Source organism: Anastrepha obliqua, chromosome 4 (genome assembly GCF_027943255.1).
Source record: "Anastrepha obliqua isolate idAnaObli1 chromosome 4, idAnaObli1_1.0, whole genome shotgun sequence".
NCBI classification, from domain to species: Eukaryota; Metazoa; Arthropoda; class Insecta; order Diptera; family Tephritidae; genus Anastrepha; species Anastrepha obliqua.
Genome location: NC_072895.1, coordinates 25,511,220 through 25,530,477, shown reverse-complemented (window position 1 = coordinate 25,530,477; position 19,258 = coordinate 25,511,220). Strand labels below are relative to the sequence as shown.

The window sequence follows — 19,258 nt, the reverse complement described above, 5'->3', positions numbered from 1 at the left end:
GAACTGTCGTGAAACGAGTTTCTTTGAATCGTAGATAAATGATCTACGGAACAGCTTTAAAAGAAATTGTTGCCTGCTTTCCTCTTAAAAATGGACCTGCTGTTGCTTTGTGTTTTTTCGTATTTGCATGCGCTATCAAAGTGCATAATTTTGGTGTCAATTTACAGCCGCAAAACTTACACAATATTTTGTCATCATATTCAGATATCCAATCTTTAAACCTTTTATCGCTGAACCAAGCTTTTCTTACTTGTTGGGTATATCTGCGCCACAAAAAAACGTCATTTAATATAAAAAACAATAAAAGCGGCATGTGAATATAATACCTTTTGGTCTTTCTGCGCGGTGATTCCTCATCCGAATAGCTGCACGAACTTTCACTCTCGGATGTTTGTAAATCAATTCTTTGGGAACACCTGTTTAATACACAACTATTTATTTCACAATAGTTACTTCAGGGCTGCATGTTAACGTTAAATTTATCAATAAACGAAAATAAATTAGATTTTCGTTGCTTTTATTGATAATATTTACGTTAAACGGCAAACTCTTAGAATTTTCTTGAAAGTATGCAATACATTTGTGCATACAAACATACATAGGTATGTATGTACGCACTTACCTTTTAGTATTTTTCGGTTCAACTTCATTCAAATTGTCCTCTTCACTCGAAGATGTCTCAATTGGAGCCGGCACAGCTTTTTTAAAATATCTAATAGGTATAATAACATAAATTTAACAATTTTTACCTTTAAATGCACAATTTTAACTTACCTTTCCATATTTCTGCAAATTTTACTCGATGCAACAACGCGGCGCGAATCGTTAGGAATGTTCGAAAATTATTTTGCATTTATACATGGAAATGTTGGCGGTGAAAAGAACAGTGCAATAATCGATTGTTCGTGCTGCCATTCAGTGTTAAGCGGACACACACTATACATACTTTGTGGAGACTAGATTAACAATTTTTATACTATCGAATTTTATTAATCTTAGAAAAAAGCTAAAAAAAGCTAAAAAAAATTCGAAAAAAGGCTAAAAAAAAGTTAGAAGCTAAATTACATTTTTTCCGGCTAAACGAAAACAAAAAAAGCTAAATCTAGCTTGAAAAAAGCTAAAATGGCAACACTGGTTGCATGCATCGTTCAAAATTACACACTTGCAAAGTTCAGACATGTACGCGACACTTTTTTATTGGCGGTTGAGCCCCCAAATGTAAGAATTTATTAATCCAAATGTATATACGTTACATATATATGTAAAAAAGAGTATTTAGTTAGAATGATTTGAATGAAAAATGTCAATGACTATTTCGCTCGCGCGCTCCCTGCGACTTTTTGCTTCAGCTGTTCGCCGACGACTGCTCTATCGCCAGACCCGTTTCTCTCTCTCACTGCTGTCAGGTATAGGCTGACTTCCTAAATGCCATTTGCGCTGCATAAGTACAAAGTCAAATGTTCCTAAATGCAAAAGTCGATTATACGTTACCGTCGAAAATTCCTAAATGCATGCATCAGGTATCGACTTGCATCGTAATCGAAATTTGCGCATCACTAAATTTTGTGATACTTGTATTTTAAAAGGCAATTAAAATGGCAGAGGTTGAAACGTAAGTAAATGTGCTTAATTGTAAAATAATTTGAGTTGTACCCAACTAATTTATTTATTATTTACATTTTAGTGAAAAGAAGTGGACATTCAATTTGACCAAGTTATTGATCACGACCAGGCTGGAAAGTGAACCGGAGTTTGCGGGCAAAAAACGCAAAAAGACAGTTTTGTGGCAGCAGGTGCTCCTTAAAATGAAAGAAACTGAACCAGGACTGACATTCACTCGTGACGATATAACTCGAAAGTTTTTAAATCTAATGGTAACCTATAGGCGCATTAAAAAAAGGAACAACACATCTGGGCAAGGTGCGACAAATTGGGAGTTTTTTGATCTTTTAGATGAAATTTACGGCACACGCGCAGATATTGTGGTTCCTGAAGATATCTTGGATTCATCAATATTAGAATTGTCTGAAAGTGAGGAGCAACCTGCTTTCACTTCAAAGAGATCTAAACGTGATGTTAAGGAAATTATGAGTGATATTTGTGAGACAGACAAGAAGTACATGGAGGAGTTTTTGCAAATGGAAAAAGAGAAGTTGGAAATTGAACGCTTGAAAATAGAAGAAATGAAAAAATTGCGAGAGTTGTTATCAAACATGCAGTGATTTTCCTATTAATTTAAATTTTTAATAAAACAATTTTTATGTTAATTTTATTTTGGTAACATAAAGACTGAAACAAAAACGCTACATTTGAACTGTTACCTGAATAGGTTAAAACCTGAATAATAATAGAAAATAAATGTGTTGAAATACAAAACATTAGTTTTATTTTTAGTTGATATTAGTTTTATTTTGTTTATGTTAAAGGAATGTACGTATACATATGTATGTCGTAAAATGAAATTTAAAGTTCAGGTTGCTCTTTGTAAAAACTAAAGTTTTAAGCTGATAATAAATTGGTTAATTGATCTCGTTTTGATCTACCATCCAACTCTTCGATGTCTGCTCGGGATTCCGTACTTGTATCTTCTAATATATCAGGAAGATCCGAAGTGGTAAAACTTTCGTTATTTATAATGATGTTATGGAGTATCATACATGAAATTATAATATTTTTTACAAGCTTGATGTTGCGAATTTCAATGAAATTCAGTATACGGAACTTTTTCTTTAAAATTCCAAACGCTTGTTCCACGCAGACTCTTGTACTACTTAAAATAGTATTAAATCTTTGTTGTCCCTCACTTAAAAAGCCGGTATCTTTATATGGTACCATAAGAAATCTCTCCAGTGGATAAGCTGCATCTCCCAGCAAATGGCACTCAGGAGGAAAGGGAATATCTCCGTTTATTATTGCTTGACGTAAAGGGCTGCTTTGCCACACGGAAGCGTCGTGACACCTCCCAGGATATCCAGCAAAAACGTCGATAAAACGCAATTCGCTATCCACAACAGCTTGCGCTATTACTGAAAATGTGCCTTTTCTATTATAAAAACTGATGCTGCTTTGCGTTGGTTGGGTGATTTTGATGTGTGTCCCATCTACGCATCCTAGGACAAACGGAAATGGGTTGCTGCGCATTGCCTGAAATTTTTCCATAACAATCCGACGCTCTGATGCGGTCAAGGGAAATTTTATGATACGACTTTTTAGTTTTAATAAGATTTTAATCGTTTTGAAAAATACCCGATAAGTAGCACCAATACCAACGTTAAATATATTACTTAATTCACGGAAACTATTTTGATTTCCTAATCTCCAAAGCGTAATATGCAATGCTAGCTTCAATGGTATATTGGGACGTCCTGCATTTTTTGCCGGCCAAAAGGGTTGTACTATTTCGCAAAGAGTCTGAAATATAAAATATTAATATAAAACTACGTTAATATTTATTATTTATGTATACTACCTGGAATGTTTGTATTTGCATCCTGAAATGGCTATAAAAGACATCGTTGGGCATTTCTTCAATGCACTCGAGAAACTTTTTGCATTTTGGAATATTTCTCGCGATTCTCTGCGTCTTCCACAAGTGAAAAATCAATTTGTGTCTTTTTCTCATCTTTTTTGCAATAAGTAAATCACTACTGGATTGATTTTCACTAAATAACTCAGCGAAAGAGCAAATTGCTAATTTTTTCACCGTCACATCCATTTTGATTGCATCAGCTGTGTTCTTAAATGAAACAATGCTGCCACCTAGATGTATGCAAAGCAATGCAGTGGTATCGAAAAATTGCATCGCAATGGATTTCGCATCGCAGTACACATTGCATCGTGACGTTTAGGAAGTCAGCCATACTCGGTCTTACATATATGTATATGTATATATTTTTTTTCTTTATAATTCTCTGGAGGCTCCCTTGAGTGGTGAATCGCAGAGAATGCTCGCTGTTATAAGCTGGAGGGTCCCCCCGAAGGTGGTGAATCCCAGCTTCGAATTATATTATTTTAGATGTTATTAAAAGCCCGATATTATTAAAATTGATTAAAAAATTAAGGCTTGCTGGGGCATCTTGTTGCTGTCTAGACTTGATGCGCTGATTATCTTGTTTTAAGTTATCCTCCAAAGTTTGGTAAATATTATTATTATGCAAAAAATAGCTGTTGATATTGCAACTGTATTAAAACATTTTTTGCATCGCCTTGGTATCTCCCCACCACTGGGCGCACTGTTGTTTTTATATAGCCGATATGTATTTTTGTTGGTAAAGTAGTTGTAGCAAATGTTAATGCAGTTAAGCCTGTTTCAATAAGATCATTATTCACTTTTTTAAGGACTTTTCCTCAAAGCCTTTCACTTTCGGGCATTGATCGTAGCTCGCTGCAATATATTATATTGCACCTTTTCAATAATTAAGGGGTAATTTTATCGATAATTGTATTTGAAAGTGCTGTTAGCGTCGTCAGTTTGTTAGCTTGTGAGCCGTTTTTTGTTTTGATTAAAATTTGGCCGCTTCTAATTTTTTTACAATATTCAACTTCGCCGCAAGCTGTGTTGATGATTGCTTTTTGTATCAGAAATGGTGATGTATTGTTGAAATTGTCTGTATTATTGGACCTAGAGGGTGAGTAGGTATACTGGTTCGTTTGATGCAAAATTCGATTGTTTTGTTTTGACCCATTTGAGTGAGGGTAAATCGGGAAGTAAATTTATTTTATTGTCAGGTGGCTTATTCGTTTTGAGTGGGCAATAAGTAGGTATTTCCCATTTAACAAATTGCAAATTTACTTGTTCGATGGTGTTCATACAATTCAAGTTTGTTTATTCACTGATTGTTAATTTAATTCTCACTAGTTTCGCTTCACGTGTTATGTGACCATCTGGTAGGCATGCTTGTGATGATGCTCTGCCACTGCGCCGTGTGCACTTGCTTGTGTCCCGGAGCTTCAGTACGTGGGTTCGAAAACACAGCAGCAGAACAAAGCTACCATCATAACTATCGTCTCACAAGATAAACTAAATAAATTGCTTACGGAGAAAATTAAAAACTGCCAACATACATAACTTCCACCTATGTACACTCCTAAAAGGCATAGGAATCCTTAAGCCTGGTAGCGCATGTGTATGTCGTGTGGCTACTCTATATCCTCTCTACCTTGGCTTTCTAGATGTTAATAAAGTCCTATTAGATCATCTACACTTCCTCCGAAATCAGACCAAAATTATGCAAAATCTAATGAATGTAATGAAAATACAATATTTATTAACACTATCAGGGCATAACAATTCACATATTGAAAACTAATATCATATATAAGTATATTTAAAACTATGGTGTACTAACATTAACCATATAGCAGTTCAACGACGCGTAGAAGGCTTCCTCGCTATGTGGTTGTTGCTAGATTTTTGTGCTTAAATTACATTAGGTTATTCCTTTACCATGATAAATTCACTTAAGCTTTCTTATTATTTAAAAAAATGTATATAAATTTATAGAAAAATCCTTTTTTTTTCTTTTAACTCGATTCCGTTTTCATTTAAGAAAAAAAATGATTATTATAACATATTTATAAAGATGTAAAAAACTAAAAAAAAAAAAAAAAAACTATTTTTTTTAACTGTTGCTGTTAACAGTTAACAACTGTTAAGTATTACATATATAAGTTAAGATGCTCCCTTCAGGGAGCACCAAAAAATTAAAGTTGGGGGCCAACCACTTGGCCCCTTTCCAATACTTACTCCTATTTTTCTCCAAGTGAAAATGCGTTGTGCTTTTCTTCCGTCCAGAACCAAGAGTGGCTTGACAATTTATTCTTATGCTTAAGCTAAGCTAATTCTTAATCTAACATATTGCTGACATAGCGGTTCACATGGTGCAGCGGTGGTTATATACTAACGCTGCAGCGCATGTGCCATCTGATACGCATTGCTAGCGAATCGCAGTCAGGCAGCTGCCTTAACTTGCTGACATAGCGGTTCACACGGTGCAGCGGCGGTTATATACTAACGCTGCTGCGCATGTGTCATCTGATACGCATGGCAGTCAGGCAGTCGCTTTAACTCCTCCCCCTTTAAATACCTGCGTCCCGCAGATTAGGTGACGAAGGACGTTTCTCGATCTTTCGACTAAGTTGGTTCTCGATTTTTATTTCGGGTAAGTGGATCCTTGCTGTGAGCTTCCTCCAGATAAACCAAATTATCACCATAAGTAACAATATTTCCAAGTTGTCAATTGCCATTCCATGTACCAGATCGAGGTTTATAGCCATTGTGCGGTTCGTGACGCTAGTTAGGATTGGTGGGAGCACCTGAACTCCTGAGGTGGTAATGCTTGAATATGTTTTGTTGTTGATTACTACCGTCTCGTTGTCTACCCGGAGAATATAGGAACCGTTAAGATTAGTAGTGGTTTTACCTGAACTTATGTTGCCAACGAAATTGTTCAGGAAAATAGTATCATCTTTGATTACTTCGACGGTAGGTGCGTTGCTTGTCAGGTAAGGACAACTTGTTTCTCCGCCCTTGAGAAGACGAGCCAAACAACCAGCCTCCGATAGCAGGTCCAAGGATTTCTTTTCGCATACCATTGCTGAGGATAAGTGCAAACAGTCTCCCCTCATGCCAAACGTCTCCTGTTTGCTTATAAGGATAGTTTTGTACGCCAATTCTATCCGATGGCCTTTCTGGACATTAGCTCGTGTGATAAGGTGGTTGAATCTTTCCTCCGTGACCTTAGGCAGAGATAACACGTACAGCAATAGCGTGTTGTTGGTGTAGATCGAAGGTTTGCTATACTCGATGGCTTCAATGGCATTACTGTATGGAAGGATGTCAATCTCGCCAACAAGCTGGTTAACTTCTTCCTTGCTTAAGAGATTGCTATTGACGATGCCAGCCTTAGCCATTTGGCACGCGCGTACCAGCTTGTTCACGTCTTCCTTCAGGATAGCTATCTTGTTTTGGACATCCTGCTCGAGCCTTTCCCTGGTTCTTCGATCGACGACGTCATTTGTGATCGTCACAACGCTGTTTAGCTTCTGCAATACGGTGTTGAAGTATTTTAGGTCAATAGCGTGGATTAATTTAAAATGACCGCTGATGACATAGCCGCTACCGTGCTCCACCGTAACAATTGGGGATTCATATTGAAATTTCAAGTTTAAAGATATTTTTAAATATAATAATTTGTTCTAAAACTATTACAGTGCTTTAAACTTCTAGGCAATTTTAATATGTTCTATTTTTCTTTTAAATTTTTAATTTTACTTTCAAATTAGCATTAACCTATCTTGCAATGAATTTTAAAGTTTAAAGATATTCTTAATAATTTCTTCTAAAACTATTGTAGTGTCTTAAACTTCTAGGCAATTTTAATATGTTCTACCTTGTTTTTTAAATTTTAGTTTTACTTTATAATTTTGTGTATTAATTAATTAATTAAAATTTTGTGTATTAATAATAGTTAAAATAAAAAAAAATTTTATTATAATTTTTTCTTTCTTTAAAGTGCCATTCTTTTTCTGAAAAGCTCTCTATTCATTTCATCATTCCCATGAGGAGTCGAACCCCGATATTCAAAGAATATCCACCAATTTTATGGGTTGAGAGAGTTATTCTTATTGTATTTATTTTTTATTTCAACGTGGCAAAAAATATTTGTATTTTTAATTTTTATGTGCCTTTTAAAGTGCCATTTTTATATATTGTATATATATAGGTATATATTTTTTGTATATTTTTACTCATTCACTCTTCCTTATGAGGAATAGAGAATATCCACCAATTTTATGGATTGGAAGAGAGCTGCTTTGCTTTGTACTGTGCCTCCCCCCATAAAAATCGTGAGGGTGAAACTATCCAAAAATTAAACACGTTGGGCAATGGGAGGTGGCTGATTCACAGCAGCTACAAGTGCTAAATCTTATTTTACGTCGTGCTATGGCAGGGCTGAATTTAGAACTTCTTGGGCGTAGTTTCTTTGATCCGAAGGCAAAGCATTGTCTAAACAGTTTTTACCTCGAATTATGACCTGAATATCAAACTTCAATACGACAACATGAGCAAGACATTCTCTTATGTGCTGAAATTGCTCATAAAGTAATGCGCACTGATACGTTATATAAAATTTTACAAGATTGCGTCGGTAAACCAGACTACCATGATGCTTTTAAAGGAGAAGTCGTTGGAACAATAATCCTTACCGACTATAATAATAAAACATATCGGATAAATGACCGAGATCGTTGACGTTACTCAATTTACTTATGAACATGGCTGTAATTACACTAGCCAATTAACATTTTTCTTCTTTTTTTTTTTTTTGATATTTACGAATCCGGGCAAGGAGTCGAACCTTGTGCCAATGGCACCCACCAATTCGCCACAGATTTAAAATATGTAATTTTTCTCAAGCATCTTTTTGTATTCTTTTTTTATTCTTTTTATATTCTTTCCTTCTGACGAGGAGTCGAACCTTGCACTATGAATGTTTCACAGTGCCCACCAATTTGTCAGGGATTTTAATACAATTTTCTGCGTAATTATCTTTTAAAAAAAAAAAAATTTTATTTTTGCAGCCTTTTTTATAAAATAAGGCATTTAGTTAATTAACAAGTACTTGGTCCCATGCAATCTCCAATGTGGAAGGTGTAGCAAGACTACTATTGCGGGCACACAAGACTGTAACCGACCGACATTATAGTCGTAGGAGTCCGTCCTCGTAGGCGTAGGCATACGGCCTCCTGTGGCAATTCTAATGTCACCGAGCGCAGACGAAAAATTGCTGTGGTGCAGTAACAAGTAACATTTTGTTTTATTTCTTTGACAAATTTTAGCCATCTTCTTTTATTCTCGTGAGTAAATTGCCAGGAGGGTCCCCCCGTAGGTGGTGAATCGCTGAGCAATTTACTTCGAGATTCATATTCATTTTACAATTAATTTTTTTTATTTGAGCATTCACTCTTCACTGCACCTCACAAAATTATCGTCGCACTCCGCTCCATTTTGCCGGGTATTCCCTTACTAAACAAGGGAATCCTTTGTGAAGCTCGCATTGCGGCTGTTATTTTGCACAAGTGCGGCTTCACATTGTGGAAGGGCATTTTCAAGTGATTTTTCGTTTTGCGCCGTGAATCTTTTCAAACACTTAATTTGATTTAATTTGAATTTATTTCAAATTCACTTTTGATTTTAGTTTATTTGGTTAACTCCGATTTTTAATATATTTATTAAATTTAATTTCATTTGAACTTAATTTATTTTTTGTTAATTTACATTAAAAAATTTGCTTTAGCTAGGATCTCAATTTTAGTTTCCTGTCTAGTTTCAATTAAAATTTGATTTATTTTATTTTATGAGATTTAATTTTATTTTTCATTCATTCTATTTTATTTCATCACATTTTTTTTATAACACGGCGCACTCACTTTTTCACTTTCACTTTTTGCCACTTCCTTTACACTACAAGGATTCCTTTGCGGAGATCCTTGTTAGGTACCCCATCTTTTTGAAAAAAGAGGGGTCCCTGCTCGGGCGCCAGTTAAGATGCTCCCTTCAGGGAGCACCAAAAAATTAAAGTTGGGGGCCAACCACTTGGCCCCTTTCCAATACTTACTCCTATTTTTCTCCAAGTGAAAATGCGTTGTGCTTTTCTTCCGTCCAGAACCAAGATGGGCTTGACAATTTATTCTTATGCTTAAGCTAAGCTAATTCTTAATCTAACATATTACTGACATAGCGGTTCACACGGTGCACAGTGGTTCTAAATCGACGAAAAGCGGAAACAATTCAATATCTTGCAAACGGATAGTCCGAATGAGCTGAAAATTGGTACACTGAAAATTCATAAAATGTCTAAGCTAAAACTAGAAAAAATTTTGGAAATTCTAAATAGTTTTGAAAAACTACGGAATTGAGAATAATATTTTACAAAAACTTGTCCTTTTTCTATTATGAATAAGAATAAAAACGGATTTCAAACTCGTAAAAATAAATTGTTAACCCTTTTAACTGCTTATTTGTCAGGGTTGAAGTGACCCAAAGGTCGTTTAATTGCTAAAAATAAATAAAACTCAATTGCATTATTGTTTTTTATGTTTTAACTTATGTACTAAATCTAGTCGCAGTAGAAAAGTTTAAAGAACTTTTTTTTTTAAACCTTGTCTCAAAACTTGGTATTGGTATTTCGACATTTCCGTTTGTTTAAATATAGCAAGTGCTTTGTCAGCGTCGATATGGTGCATTTTTGGAGCCTTTGTGCGTGATTTAGCAGCATTTTTAAGGGGTTATATCCACTTGCGAGGCAGAAAAAACGCGTTTTTTTGTGAATTTTTTCCAAAGAGGCATTTTATTTTATACATTAATGAACAAAATGTAATTAAACAGAATTTAATGTACTTTAACAATCAGTGGTTTATTTTAAAAAATATTGGATCCCCTAGCTCCTGTAGATGATCTGCGGAAAGACCTCCAAAAAAAAGTGCTTGGCGGTGAGCAAGATATCTCTGGTCCAAATTATCTGAAAACCAAAAACCAAAAATATTTAGTTTAGTAATAAATAAATACAGGTAATGATCGAAGGTCTAGTCAAAATTTTGATTTTTGACAAAATGGCGGCTGTTCAAAAAAAAAATTCAGTTTTTCATGAAAATTTTTCACTTCAAAGTGGCTTAAAAAATCGAAATTATTGTCCAAAACCTTATTCCTTCGATCATTACCTGAAAAATATATCTGAGTAAGTCGTGTGAAAATTTCAAACCGATCGGTTTAGCGGTTTCGGAGAAATTTTGCTCACCGACTCTGAAAACACGGTTTTGAGATAAACGCGTTTAAAGTTTCGGGAACGATTTACACTAAATTAAAAATTTTTTTTTTCAACTTACATCGTGTCATCTATTCCAGCACCATAAGAGGAACCCTCTGCTTCGTCGTTTGCGTCCAAAATGTTTAGTTGTTGTTGTCTACGAGCCATTCTCCCCTCGCGCGTCGACCCTTGCGCTCTTGCGTCCGAAATTGAGATGCGCTCTGCGTCCTCTTTGCTCACGTAGGAATGAGCATTGGGTCCAAGTGATAATCCCATAGCACTCATATAATAAAGAAGAGATGTTTTACCTTCATTAAAGACCCCGGCTGCAATGTTTGCAGCTATTTCAATAATTTTAGAGCCAGCTGGAATAATTTTTGGAGTTATTTTCCATATCAGCTGATTATAACTTTCATTATTGTTCTGGGTAAAACCACCAACGCATCGTTCCAATAATTTTTTGTTACTTAGATCTTCGTAAATTGGAAAAATAGCTGATGCAACATCAGGTGGTAAGGCCTCATAATCATGTTTATAGCTGGGCCAAGTTCCCAAGGCTCGCGCTTTTTGCCACGAACACCACGAGTTTTCTCCTATAGGGCAATTATCATGCTGAGGGTTTTTATCTGTAGAGCAGTTATGGAAATAAGATGCCCAAATGGCTTTATACATACTGTCAACAGAATCACAGTGTCTCCTAATCGCTAAACCATAGTAAACAGTTAATTTATCAATAAGTTTCCCAGTCAATTTACCTTTGCCACCAAGTAACTTTTTTTTTTTTGTTTTTCCATTCTTATCTTTCATTTCTTCTACTGTATTATTTACTATGTCTCTTAGCCGTTTGCCCATTCTTTTTTGAACATGCCCAATACATTCTTTCTTCGTTACTTCTGTCTCACCATAAGGAGCAGCCTTCAAAATCCCCGAATAAGTTTTAGAGTCACCATCACCGATGTAGTTTATAAAACGAACTTGAAACTTTTCCAATGAACGTTTGAACATGGTAATAACAGCATCAACTTCCATTTTTCCTGATGACCCCTTGTGGTTAGCTGAGCATACGTCTTTGTGCTCTTCCCACCATTCCTGATATTCAGTCGTATCCTTGTGAGATTTCCAAGGCTCGCATTGCTTACAGTAAGAGCTTTTAACTAAAAGATCAATTATTTTTCCACTGTAGTATCCAATTAGAGATGTAACTCCAAATAGAGAAGTAAATCCTCTTTTTTTCCAAGTTCCATCTCCCGAGACTGTTAAATCACTCTTATGTTCATCACCTTGCTGTTCAGCCGTGGCATTCATTTCCTCAACACAAGCTTTTTTTTAAAGTTTATCTGTGACTACTGAGACACATTCGTGGATATTTTTAACGATCATATCATATGAAGTTTGGAGCAAAAAAGCTGGCATGTGCATTAGCCCACAAAATTGAGTAGCACCTTTCAAACCTAACCCAAGGGTTCTCATCACAAATATAAATCGTCGATTTATTTCATACGAGTGTTTGACATAGTTACAAGAGTTTACACTACGAGGATTACATTTATCACATAAGATAACAATTTTGAAACCAAGTCCACGTTCTGAGGCTGTTTCAAATTTTACTGGCTCACGGCAAGTTTTACACAATACATACTCACTAATAGCCGTAAACACAGTTATAAAATTTAAAATTCTATATTCAACTGACGTATCGCGAGTTACATATATTTCCTCTTGCGCTTTAAATTTTTTTGCTGAGGCGCTGAAACTGCTCTCATCATATTCCACGGTTTTCGGATTAAAAACGTTCTTCCGTTTATTTCTTCGAGACAACTGTGCTTTGGAAGTTCTACGAGTTTCTCTGCTAATTTTGCGAGGCATTTTTTACTTTAATTAATTAAACTATACACACTGAGAAATACACAAACTGAGCAGAAACACAACTTGTCCACGTGGAAGATCACTTTTAACTGATGAGTTCACATATTTTTAACTTAAAATTCCTCAACATAGGTTTCAGGTATAAACTAGACCTTTGTATTATTATCTTAGGGTCCCAAACACAATATAAGTGGAGAACAAAAGTATAGCGGCTAGCAGAACCAGGTGCTACTCCGGCTCGTGCTCCGCCTACTTTCGAACGCTCGGAGACGTTCTTACTAATACGCTCATATCTTCGAAACTAATTGTCGGATCGATTTGAAATTTTCAGAGAATATTCTTAAATATATGTACATTCAAAAAATGAAAAAAAAAAAATTCGATTTTTTGAAAATCACAAGTGGATATAACCCCTTAATTTGCTCATCGGAATATAATGAACGAACTTGACTTATTTTATATCGTTTAGCACGCGTACAGCAATTCTCAAACTTTTTTTGAGGTCTACCGACTCTTTTTGTAATTTTTTTTGAAACAGAAGCAATCTACATCTAAATTGAAGTGAAAAACTCTTTCAAGCCAACTACTATACTTAGCTTCAAATTTGGTTTTTGTCCTGCTACAAGTATTCCATTTTTTATTGAAGTGTGGTAAAAATCGCTGTTTTATTTGAAATAAAACTTTTTGAATTTGAGAATCGCTGACGTTAGGGTAAGTATTTTTAAAGAATAACTGTAATTTATCAAGATCGCGATTATTATCAATGATCTTTTTATACAAAATTTTATAGGAAATCGAAAAAATTTCCATTTCAATAAAGTAATTCAATAAATTCTAATTATTTAAATAAGTATACTCGTATAGAATCTACGGAATGTTTGGTTTGTAAGAAGGAGCGAGTATTTTCCTAGTAAGTGCAGTATGTCAATGAACTTACACAAAAAAAGATGGCATCAAAGTAAATCCAACTGCATTAATCAGAGACTGAACCCATTACAAAATGTTGTCTAAAAAGCTAAAAATTAATGTCAGGGTTGAAACTTTGATAAGATAGAAAATATTTATTCATTAACCAGTACACAATATACTTGTAAAACAAATTATTTAAATGAAATATGAAATTAAGCAAAATGCAATTAGAAGAATGTTTTCTTGCTAATTTCGAATAAAGGCAGCTAAATTATATTTGTCGAACTCTCCAAGATAACGCTGCGATTCGCCGGTGGCTACACTTTTTAATGACATTTATTTCAACTCCTTGACTTTATTCTCAAAAAGATTTTTTTATTATTCCAAATGCTACTTCGACCAGTATTTGTATTTCATCATTTCATTTTGAGCTAATACGAACATTTAAAGACCTCAAACGGCCAAGGTGGCAGCTGGTGGCAGCTGATTTTACATCTATCTGATTGCGCAGAATGTACTTAATACTAAAATATAGTACTCAGCTTATAGAAGAGTGGAGCTTTTTTTATAGACCTCCTAATCGCATACTCTTTTTACATATTTTCTTTCGATTAACTGATTTATGTTCTACTAAGACCATGATAACTGGAGGAACGATATTATATATTCTATCTAAGGTACTATCCATACCTAATATAAAAATCATAAAAGATTTTAAATATTGTTCATCCAGCTAAGGAACTTATTAATCAACCTTTTATGAAAAATATTCAGAAAAACCTGCTGCCAGCAATAGTACAACTTTGGCGATTTTTCCTGCGCAGCACATATCATATAAATAAATGAATTTCTTTTTTTCAGAAACCTCATTAAATTAGCTATTCAGAAAAAATTTTTTAAAATATTTTTGTTAATTTTCATCATTTGGAATTTTTTCCGCCCAGAAACCACTGTGCGGTGCAGCGATGGTTATATACTAACGCTGCAGCGCATGTGCCATCTGATACGCATTGCTAGCGAATCGCAGTCAGGCAGCTGCCTTAACTTGCTGACATAGCGGTTCACATGGTGCAGCGGTGGTTATATACTAACGCTGCAGCGCATGTGCCATCTGATACGCATGGCAGTCAGGCAGTCGCCTTAACTTACATATATAATATATAAGAAACGCACTTTCGGTCCGTTACACTTAAAAAAATTAAAGGGCCAACTTGCCCTGCAAATCAAACACCGAAGGATTACAGTTACAATTAATTACACAGTTTATTAACTTCCTAAATACACAGATAATTAAAGGTTACAGGTATGATTAGTGTCCACTACGCAACTTCCCCTTGATGTGCGCTGTAGGCCTTTATAGGTGTGAAAAAATATTAAATAAAACACGCTATTTTCGTCCCGAGTTCGAACAGTCTCGGCGGTCAGATTCTTACTATATTTTTAAATCGTTATTGTTGGCAAAATTTTTTGCAATTCTACTACTTTATTAACAACTCAAGAACTTTATTTAAATAAGGTGTACAAAGAGAATTAAAAAATTTGGTAGCTCTTTCTGCCTTGCTTACTGTTCGCGTACTGCCCTTTTTTCCTACACGCCTTTCGATTTTCTTTGTTTCTCCCGTTTTCTTCCTTTTTCATCGACCAATCACCGATCGACACGTATTCAATATTGCTTGGGAGCCACAGTGGGATCTATCCCGACCGTGCTGCCAGACTGTTCGTAACAGTTATAAAAGGTAATACAAGGTATGAGCTTAGATTTTTACTGTGTTGAGCTTTTCTCTCTCATTTTTAACAAATCGGAAAACAAACGCTGTAACTCGCAAAAGCCGCTTCAACTCACTGTAATTTTCAAGTTTAATAACAGTTTCGATAATGCTTCCCTTGTTGTTGTCTGTAGATTCGGTGACCAGGCTCATTGATTTTTCTAAAATATTCTCCGAAGGCCAATTCAACTTCCCTTCAACTAACCATTCAGGGCCAAACTTCCACAGATCGGATTCCACTAATGCTTTTACTTTTATACCTCTGGTAAGGAGGTCTGCTGGATTATTTCTGCCCCGGCAATGCTTCCAATCATGAATGTTCGTTATGTTATTTATCTCGTTAACTCTCGCTTTTACATAGGGTATTTGTCTTCCTTGCCCATTAATCCAGTTGAGAGCTATCGCAGAATCGCTCCATAAGGTGATGCCAATAGACTCTAAACTCCAAAATTTTTCAATATCAAAATATTCTTCACTTGGCTTTTCTACACTCTCTACACAATTGCACGCTACGTATTACATTTCTTACCAGAACTGCCTTGAATAGTCCATCCGAAGAATGTTTCTATGGCAACTAAATTTTCTTGTGGCCGTTCAATTTCACCGTAGTTAGATATCCAGTAATAGTCTTGCCCAATCAAAACATTAATGCCGTCAACTAATTTCTCCTTGCGTATTTCACAATATGCTAATTCTATTTTGATGTATTAAACTGCTTGTTTTTAAATTTGGGCACTGGCAAAATGTTAGCACAGATAGTAGGTACAACAATCGCTTTTATTTTTTGCACTTTATCATTATATCGGCTCCCTAATGAAATTTGTACGCTTTTCAATTGAGTTGCCTTTTTTGCTTTTTTTGTCACCAAATGCAATAATTTGAACGTTCTCAAAACCACAAGTGGGAAGCTTAAGCACCTCCGCCAATTTTTCGCTTATATAGGTTCTTTGACTCCCATTATCCATAATAATTCTGGACATTACGCTATGACCGCTATTCACTTCGCTAATTATTGCTTTTGCGGTTTGGAGAAAAATACCAGTCTCTTTTAATTCAATTGCATTTAATGTTGTTGCGTCCGCTGCATTCGTTATTTCTGTAGACTCCCCGTTATGTTTACTTTTTGGATGTTTCTCATTTTGCTCTTTGTCATTTCGTTGTTGTCGCTCGCACATTGCTGATATATGTCTACCACTACATCTGTCGCATTTCACCCATTGTGCATTACAATATTTGGAATTATGGTTACGGTTTGTACATCGAAAGCATCTACCTTCTTTTCTCAATATAAGCTTCTTCTCTTCGACAGGTAGGTCGCTCTTACAGGTTTTCGTTGTATGCGTATTTGTTTTGCAAATAACACAGTGATAGTGCTGGCTGTTGCCTACGAAGAGCCGCGCTGCAGTACCTCCATCTCGAAACCGTGTTTCTCTTCTTTCCTTCACGCACGCCTGCAGTTGGGCACAGGAGCTGGAGGGCTGGAGGAAGAATTGCATCATATGTAGTTGATGAAAATTTGGTCATTAATTTCATTCATTGATCTTGTTATTTTATGTTATCACTTAAAAATATGAGGTCCACGGTTCTATGCAGAGAATTAACAAAATCATTGATTTGTAATCAATTAAGACTAAGAACATTATCAATAAAATATAATTCATGATTTGCAGTAACATTATTTGGTGTGAGAATCGAGTTAGAGACACTAGTACACCAATTTATCTTACTTAAGTTGAAATCACCCAATACACATAAATGATTGTCATTTAGATTATTTAAGAGTCATATGAACTTTCAAGCGGCGAATACGCGGCAAGTAGATATAAAGAGCCTTGTGAATTGGGACAACTTATGCAGACGCAGATCTGATCCAACAGAGAGTCACCGTTCATGAGAGAACAAAAAAATCTTCGTGATTTCAATCTCTTTTTCAATTATTTTGATTTTGGGGTCTGAATATCTTTTCGTTTTAGCAGGTTGTACCTCGTCGATTTCCACTTCCTCGCGTATATTAATTTTTGGAGGCTCAGACTTACTTGATGTTTTGCCTTCGTCGCCACTCGAAGAATTATCTGCGCTCGAGATTTGGCTCAAATATTCGCAAACGAAAGTATCGTCTGCCTGATGAGGAGCCGCAGTAGAACAGCTGGGTCCGTCTGTATGGCAACCATATGAAGTTGTGCCTGGTACTTCCGATATATGCTCGCTTATTTTGGCTGCGGCAACTATCCTTCCTCCATATGGTTCAATGAAACCGCATCATATGGACCTCCACCCGTTTTCGTCATGCTTTTCATGCGCTGGGTAAGCTTGCGTTTTGCATTATATTTGTAGTCAGTCCATACCTAGGGGTATTACAAGAATTTATTACCACAAATGAAAATGTTTAAAAGTAATGGTAAGTGTTAATACAAACTTTCTGCCATGCTTTTGTTGGCTTCATGGGAGGTTCGTTACTGTTTAACAATTCCGTTAGCTTATCCCATAACTCTTTCTTTTTCGAACGGCCATTAGCTGCACTCTGTAAGCTATTTTTAGCTAATGAATCGTGTTTTTCCATATATTCCACCATTATCTTTAGTTGAGCAGCGTTTGTTTGTTGAGACCTATGCAAACAACTATATAAAACTTAAAATTAAAAAAAAAATTTAAATTTTTAACTTACATTTTGAAGAAATAATCAGCTGAGAAAATGAAAACGAGAGCAAAAGTGGTGTCGAGCTGTATCTATCGAACGTTCGATATAACGCTACGACATTTTTTGTTAGAGAAAGCAAAAACGATACTTCGACTGTCGTTTTTGCTCGATATCGAATTACAAAAAGCCACCCCAGGTCTCAACAAGAACGAAGATATCGTAATCTAACTGCACACTAAGGGAATGTACTGAGCCTTTGTACGCATGCCGGATAGGTTCTGAAAAAAACCTTAAGGCCAACACTAGGAAGATTCAAAGATGCTAATATGCCGGTGGCGGCTGCTGCGAATCCTTTTGAAAAAACCGAAACTGCTTCACAGTTACATTTGTTGGCCAGATTTCTGAGCTTAACAACTTTTCATAAGAAGGCTCCGGAACTCCTAAAGTTGATCCTTTTAGTGCTCGTTAATGAAACATCCTTTTTGATCAGTTTGAAACAGGAAAGTATATTTGTACTCAAGCCTCTATGCTTAGAGATGCAATCTTTAATATCATCTTCAGATACGGAGGGAGAGAAAGATGCCTAGTGAAACCATTTGTATTTGACCGCGACATCCAAATCATGTAAGAGTCATAAAATTGTATAAAATATGCCCGTTTAACTTTTAAAATAAAAAAGTTACATAATAATTCAAAATTCTGTTGCAAAGCCTTAAGGCACTGTTATGCACTAGAGGGTTAAAATAGGCCATGAAGTTACGTTAGGATGTCGATGAATAGTTTCTCTAGTTTTACCAATACATTTGTTTTTTATGTAACCAAATAGCACATTACTATTAGCTGAGTTGAATTCAGAAATTGTAGGCAAAATATTCTCAATTTGTTCTATAAAGTCTGGTAATTGGTTTGGATCATTGCCATCCAAATTTTCAATGTTTTTAATGTACGCTAATACTAAATTAAATTTACTTATCTCTAAAGTTTCCATAATGATAATTTTTTTTTTTGTGCGAAATATATGTATATAGTATATGTATGTAATTTTTAATTACTCAAAAATATAAAGTAATAGGACTATGAATAAGTTCGTGCGGTTTTACAACAGATGGCGTAACTTGATTATTATTCCATCGATCCACATTTCCAAACATTCATTGGAGAGCTACTGTCGTAAGGCACAAACGTCAGTATAAGTTTTTTATTTGAAGCGTAAACAACAATATTTTTACCACACTTGAAAATGTCGAATTTCGTGCCAAATAATGTGTTTT

The 19,258-nt window shown here is 35.4% G+C and overlaps 3 protein-coding genes across 3 annotated transcripts; 1 reads left to right on the top strand and 2 right to left on the bottom strand.

Moving 5' to 3' along the window:
- The first annotated feature begins 1,432 nt into the window (after window positions 1-1,432).
- LOC129246203 (uncharacterized) lies at window positions 1,433-2,416 on the top strand. The gene is made up of 2 exons (XM_054884804.1): window positions 1,433-1,612; window positions 1,685-2,416. The coding sequence occupies exons 1-2, from the start codon at window positions 1,596-1,598 to the stop codon at window positions 2,220-2,222; spliced, it is 555 nt and encodes a 184-aa protein (XP_054740779.1). The 5' UTR covers window positions 1,433-1,595; the 3' UTR covers window positions 2,223-2,416.
- On the bottom strand, window positions 2,400-3,844 carry LOC129246202 (uncharacterized). Its single transcript, XM_054884803.1, has 2 exons — window positions 3,470-3,844; window positions 2,400-3,411 (listed from the first exon to the last, which is right to left on the bottom strand). The coding sequence occupies exons 1-2, from the start codon at window positions 3,800-3,802 to the stop codon at window positions 2,500-2,502; spliced, it is 1,245 nt and encodes a 414-aa protein (XP_054740778.1). The 5' UTR covers window positions 3,803-3,844; the 3' UTR covers window positions 2,400-2,499.
- A 6,483-nt stretch (window positions 3,845-10,327) lies between these two features.
- LOC129245225 (uncharacterized) lies at window positions 10,328-12,099 on the bottom strand. Its single transcript, XM_054883268.1, has 2 exons — window positions 10,888-12,099; window positions 10,328-10,523 (listed from the first exon to the last, which is right to left on the bottom strand). Exons 1-2 carry the CDS (start codon window positions 11,835-11,837, stop codon window positions 10,520-10,522), a joined length of 954 nt encoding a protein of 317 aa, XP_054739243.1. The 5' UTR covers window positions 11,838-12,099; the 3' UTR covers window positions 10,328-10,519.
- Window positions 12,100-19,258: the final 7,159 nt, after the last annotated feature.